This window comes from Morone saxatilis, unplaced genomic scaffold, assembly GCF_004916995.1.
Source record: "Morone saxatilis isolate NCDOM2014 unplaced genomic scaffold, NCSU_SB_2.0 Contig17, whole genome shotgun sequence".
Taxonomy (NCBI): Eukaryota; Metazoa; Chordata; class Actinopteri; family Moronidae; genus Morone; species Morone saxatilis.
In genome coordinates this window covers 14,354,570-14,360,783 of record NW_023339729.1, presented here as the reverse complement: position 1 = coordinate 14,360,783, position 6,214 = coordinate 14,354,570, and the positions used below count along the sequence as shown (strand labels likewise).

The 6,214-nt window shown below is 43.0% G+C and overlaps 1 protein-coding gene across 1 annotated transcript in view; it reads right to left on the bottom strand.

Annotated features, from left to right (window-relative positions):
• smc2 (structural maintenance of chromosomes 2) overlaps nt 1–6,214 on the bottom strand; it is a 9,549-nt gene that overhangs the window by 2,687 nt on the left and 648 nt on the right. The window contains exons 2-20 of the mRNA XM_035659363.1: nt 6,046–6,195; nt 5,820–5,942; nt 5,638–5,676; nt 5,425–5,535; nt 5,265–5,309; nt 4,890–5,123; nt 4,415–4,564; nt 4,089–4,322; nt 3,785–3,944; nt 3,543–3,660; nt 2,636–2,774; nt 2,383–2,502; nt 2,074–2,278; nt 1,576–1,711; nt 1,303–1,427; nt 921–1,114; nt 655–798; nt 425–499; nt 76–195 (exon numbers count right to left, since the gene is read on the bottom strand). Of these exons, the coding sequence (XP_035515256.1) occupies nt 76–195; nt 425–499; nt 655–798; nt 921–1,114; nt 1,303–1,427; nt 1,576–1,711; nt 2,074–2,278; nt 2,383–2,502; nt 2,636–2,774; nt 3,543–3,660; nt 3,785–3,944; nt 4,089–4,322; nt 4,415–4,564; nt 4,890–5,123; nt 5,265–5,309; nt 5,425–5,535; nt 5,638–5,676; nt 5,820–5,942; nt 6,046–6,195 (2,622 nt within the window). The remainder of the gene's footprint in view (nt 1–75; nt 196–424; nt 500–654; nt 799–920; nt 1,115–1,302; nt 1,428–1,575; nt 1,712–2,073; nt 2,279–2,382; nt 2,503–2,635; nt 2,775–3,542; nt 3,661–3,784; nt 3,945–4,088; nt 4,323–4,414; nt 4,565–4,889; nt 5,124–5,264; nt 5,310–5,424; nt 5,536–5,637; nt 5,677–5,819; nt 5,943–6,045; nt 6,196–6,214) is intronic.

The following is a 6,214-nucleotide window of genomic DNA, read 5'->3' as shown; positions in this document are numbered from 1 at the left end:
AAATGTTTACTTTCAGGGAATAGAGGACTGACTGACACGACATAAGCGAGTGTGTATGTGTGTATATGAAAGTACCTTGTCAGCAGCTTCCTGGCTGTCTTTGCGGTGCTTACTAATGTTGTGTTCCAGTTCCTTGATCTTCAGCTGGACTTCATTGTTCTGCTCCCTTATTTTATTGGCCTCTGTGCTTTTCCCCTGGAATATTCAATTGGATAAAAGTGATCAAACAAATAGGTCCAAGTTGTAAAATTAGTCAACAGTAGACAGAAAAGTGAGTTAGACAAATCTAAGAGGTACTATGTTCCACTTCAACTACATTTATTTTTATAATCTGTTGTGTTACTTTAACCTCAATCCCTCTAGCACCCTAAGCTTCTCAGACAGGGCTTAAAAACCAAAGCATTATGGGCAAAATTGTATTCACCTTGAGCTCTTTGTCTTGAGTCATTATCACTTCCTTCTGTTTGGCGAGCTCGTCCTGAGCTTTACGCACCGCCTCCTGCACAGCAAGAGAGAGAGGATGAGTTACGGTGAAAGAGGGACGGCAAGTACCATAGCCGAGCGTCAAACATATCGGCTTTGTGTTCAGCTGTGACGGAAGATGCATCATTCAGACACAATTCTATATGTACACCTTCAAAATGGCACAAATACCTTGTTCTGTGATACAGTGCAAGCCATGCTGTCTATCTGCTCCTGGATGGCCGCCATTGCTTCATCCACAGCCTGAATCTGCTGCTCATAGCCAGCCTGCTCCCTCCGCAGCTCCTCCAGCTCCAGGGCCACGGCGTCAGACTCCTGCGTACATGTGCAAGAAAAGTAACCCGTTTGACCAGTTGAACAGACACAGATCAGCGGATTAGGGCTGAAAAGAAATATGGATCCAGTACAATGTGGTACAGATGTAATGGTGTGTGCACCTGCTGCTTCTGCTTCAGCTTCTTATTGAAAGTATCAGCTTTGGCCTTGGCTGCATTGAGTTTCTGCTGGGCGGCTTTCAGCTCCTTCTCCCTCTCTGCCTCGGCGTTCTTCATCTTGTTCTCCAGCACCTTGTACTTTTCTTCAGCCCGTTTCTGCACCTCCTTGGTGACGCGCAAAGTCTCCTCGCTCTCCTCTGGTTAAACAACAGCCCACAGTCAGCACAACAACACAACAAAGAAAGCGGGATCAATGAATTATTTCAACTGCAACTGTCTTTCAGATCTATATATATGTAGGTGCTGGTGGAATCACATATCTAATGTCTATTTGTATACAGTATTATTTTAAATAGTGCCTTTGTGCTCATTTTAGCATTCTGACCAATGGCCTTGCGCAGCCTCTCCAGCTCCTCTTGCTGCTGGTGGAAGGAGCTCTGCTGCAGCTTGGCCTGCAGAATCTGTTCCTCCTCCACCTTAAGCTCATACTGCTGCTTCAGCTGCCGGTACCTGGAGGGAGAAAATGTGGTAATGCTTCAATGATAACACAAGATTTCTGAGGCCAATTTCTAAATGACCTCAAACGTACAGTAGTTTGGGCATTTCTGTACCACAATTTAACGACACTGACAACTGTCAAAAACAAATATCTGCGTACTTCTCCGCGGTTCCCCTAAGGCCGGCCAGTTGTCGTTCAGTATCCTGAAGCTGGGCCTCCTTGTCATTTAAGTTGTCCCGAACCTCCTTCAGTTCCTGCAAGCTGGCTAGAATTGATGCTGACTGGGAGCGAGCGCCTGGAAGAGAAAAAAGCAGGAAAAAAATAACATTTAATTGGAAGTCCATTGCATTGTAGGACTAGCAGGAGTTTTTAAATACTTGGTTTGACACACAGACACAAAAAGTAAAAAAATCTAAACTGTTATTCCAGGTATAATGTTAACAACTTGTATACAACAGTGATGAAGTAAAGACAATTCTAAGCAATAAATAAAACATTTCGATGTACAGAGTTACTAATTTTGGCATGATTCAAAGCAAGCTTCAGTGTTGGTTTTTGTTTGCTTTCTCTCTAAATGCAGAGGAGTCAGTGGCTTACACAAAAATAATAATAATAATAATAATAATAATAATAATAATAATAATTATTAATTCTCACCTCCACTCAAAGTCCCCTGAGGGTCAAAGATGTCCCCTCCAAGAGTGACAGTCTTGGTCATCACCTGCTTATCAAAAGCCACTTTTTTGGCATTGTCCAGGGTGTCACACACCAGTGTGGAGCCGAATACGTACTCCATGGCCTTACGCAGGTCAGATTCATAGCCGACCAGGGACAGAGCTGTGTGGACGTTGTCCTTTCCAACCTGACAGAAAATGGGAGAAAAGACAGAGGAGACAGGACAAAGTGAAGAAGAGATGGAGAGCTGTCAAAGAATTTGACAACTGAAACCAGTATGAAGCCTCTCACCAGGCTCTTGGCAGTGTTGACCACTCTGTCGTTGAGTGTCTTGGCAGAGATCTTGTTGAGGGGAATGATGGTGTATCTCCGCTGCAGCTCTCCTTTCTCCAACAGTTTTTTACCAGTCACCTGTTCAAAGACAAAAATCACATCACCAACTCTGGGAACACTATCCTGGTAACTGGTGTGCGAATGAGAACACAAAGACACCAAAACATGATTGCATTAAAATAACATGCACCCTGCCCACTAACACACCTACCTCTGTGTCAACTATGATATTATAGAGCCGTCCTCCTGCGACAACCTCCAGTCCCGTTGCGTAGGAGACGTCACGGACTGTGATCAGGTTAGCTAGCAGCCCCTTCACTTTGCTGCGGTCCCACCCTCGCTCCGGGTCCCTAGTAGACAGCAGAAAACACATAAAACACTTGAAACACACAACAACACAACACTGAAACTGTGGTCAAGGCCCAAGCCAACATAATGAGACAGGGAGTTGAAATTTAATAGGCAGGTCCATTGGAAATCTTTTCCTTATTACAAATGAAAAGGGATAGGTTAGGGTATACTTGTGGTTTCAGGCTGCAAATTGTTATTATTATTATTATTATTATTATTATTATTCAGGCAAACTGGTTTGAATCAGTTAGCTTCAAGAATCAATAGCCACCCCAGAAAGCTTTACTCAGATCAGTTAAGACCGATGCACCATTGCACCCATACAGGGGTTTTCACTCTCTTTCAGTACGTTTAGACTGAGGACCGAGTGTCATGCGTTACTACTCCAAGGAGACGAAGACAAGATTTTATAATTTTAATAATACATTAGCAGGAACTAAAGAATCAATTTATGTGTACAGCGCAAAAACTGTTAAAACACATAACAAAATAAGCAGTGAATCATTCTAATTGTTTGGTCATCATATTCACATTACTAATTATTTGATGTATTTTCCAAAGCATTATAGTGATCCACATGTTATATTGTTATAACAATAAGGATAAAGGTTTTTGTTTTAAAACATCACAGTAGAAGAGTTTGTGACTATTAATTCTAATCTAGTTATCAAAAATGTTTTGGGAAATTCCCAGCATAGAAATGTACAGTAGCTCCACCCTACTTAAGTCTGGGAAGAGATGAGCAAATCAATTAGGCAGAAACGTACTTGTAGTCGAAGCGCAGGTTGGGGAAGCGAGACATGAGACGCTCGTAGGTCTCTTTAAGATGAGTAACCTCTCTGGACAGCTGCCTTCTTTTGTCCAGCAGACTCTCCTCCTTCCCATCTGCAAATAGACGCATACAGACCCAGAACGGTATTACAAAATGTATAACATAGGGAATGGGAGTAGCATGAGTAGAAGAGGCTGTCAGCATCTGCTCACACACACACACACACACACACAGTACCTTCATAGTTGAGTTTTGCGAGCTCAGCCTGTAGTTTTTCCCTGCTGCTTCTGACAGCCTGCAGGGCGTCCTGATCTTTCTTGTAACCACTGTCCATCTTTTTCACCTCTGCCTGTTTGGTCTTCAGCTCAGCCTGGGCATGCTTCAGGGTCATCTGGGCCTGGACAGACAGGAGGACAGAGACAAGATAGATGAACAATCTTTGAAAGGACAGAAACAGTATTTATTTATTTTTTTAGACCTAAAAAAATAAAAAACCCAGAACATCACACCCCCGGCAGATATGTTAAAATCTCTTCCTCACCTGCTTGGCCTCAGTATCCGCCTTGCTCATGTCATTCTTGCAGGTCATCATCTGCCCAGCCAGTGTGGCCTCCTCTCCATCCTCATTAGTTGAAAGGCCCGCAGACACAGCCCTAAAATGCTGCTCAGCTGCCTCAAGGGCTGCGCTGTCCTGCTGTCCCTCCTCCTGCAGAGCCTGAAGCTGCTCTGTCAACTTAGAAACCTCCTTCTCTTTTACCACAAGCATTTTCTTGTCCTAAGGATGAAGGAAGTCAACAGGTTCGATCAAATGGCCCCGTATGTGAATTTGATTTGTTAAAGGTTTAGCAACATGTATTGTCTTGTTACCTCTTCCATACTCTTCACAAGCTCCTTCCTCTTCTTGGTTTCATCTTTGACATTCTGTTTTTTCAGGTCAAATGCACTCTGAGCTTTGGCGTCCACACGTTGCACATCAGCGAGAGCCTCCTCCAGGGATTTTAATACTCCATTCACCTCCTACAGATGAGATAACATAACAAAAGCAATGTTTTGATATTTCTTTTCCTTGATTTAGTTTGATAAAACCATACAAGACATTGAACTCTGATGGGCTTCAGACAATTTTAAACACGTCTTTTGAAGCCAAGTGGACCATCATAAAGTTACAAATAGATCAAATCATTCTCAAATAGCAGCCATGGATCTTTTCCAAGAAAATTTGTTCAAAAAGGCAAATAAAAATGCAAACTGCAAACATAGGAGCTCATAAACTGAATAAAAGGGGGCTCCACTAAAGTTAAAAAAAAGAACAATCTTATCTCTCCCCCGTCTTCCAGCGTACCTGGTCTTTTTTCTTCTGCAGCTCCTGAATTTGGGCCGAGAGCTCCTGGACTTTGCTCTCGTTCTCGGCCATGCTAGCTTGCATCTTGGCGATGTTATCCTGCATCACCTTCAGGTTCTCTGCAGATTTCACCTTGGTTTCCTCCGCACACACAAACAGCCAGGCCACATACAGCCGGGACAAATGCTGGATTTCACGCATGAGCTTCTGGTACTCCAAGTATGATGATCGTTCCTGGAGAGGGAGAAAGATTTACGGTAAAAAGCAAGATAATGACAAAAAAAATAAAAATACATAATAGAAATGTATCATTCTTGCTGTCACATTTCAGCCACAGCAGGAAATTTGTAGGTTTTGATTTTGCAGTGAACCTACCTCTTGCAGTTTATGCATGGTTGGAGTGATCTCCTCATCCAAAATCTTAAAAAGTAAACAAAGAGAAACAGTTCAAACATTTTAAAAACAGTTGCAGTTATTTACAGCACCTCCCCACAACACAATGAATAGAAAAAAATAGTTTAGGTGTCTAACTTACTGTCTGAATCTCCTTCAGCTTGGCCTCCTTCTTCTCTATGGTTTTCTGAGCGCTGATCTTCTTACATTCATACATCCTGGTTCCTGCTGCCTCCTCAATCATGGCCAGGATCTGAAAGAAAAGAGGTGTTCATTGGAAGACCTGAGAAAGGCAGGAACATGTGAAGGAAAAGGTACTGAAGGTGAGTTGGTGGACAGTGTGTCTATGTTTTACCTCTGGTGGCTTCATGTTCAAAACTTTGGTGATCCTCCCCTAAAATAACAGAAACATCACATCATATAAAATACTGTAGAGGGCAAACACCTACACACACACACACCACACACACACACACACACACACCACACACACAACAAACACACACACACACACACTGCTGCAGACACAAGACTGACCTGCATGATGAGAAAATGTGGGTTGTTGACATTCAGGCCAATGGAGCAGAACAAGTCCTGCACCCTGGTGTTGTTGGCATTGACTCCATTGATGAGGTACTTGTTCCTGCCACCAATTACCACCTTAAGAAGAAGAAAGAAAAGCATATATAACCCAGTTTTAGTACAAGCATTGGTTGCACACAACAGCCTCGTACGCCAGGTATAGAGCCTTCAAATATCCAACCTGTCTGGTGACGGTGATCTCATCGTGGGTCTCAAAACCCAGAGGACTCTGGCTTTTGTTGGAGTTGTCAAAGGTAATGGACACAGTGGCCTTGGTGATACCACCCTGTCCATTTTTGTAAACCAAGTCCTGGAGGTTGGAGGCTCGCACCTTGCAAGTGAAAATGAAA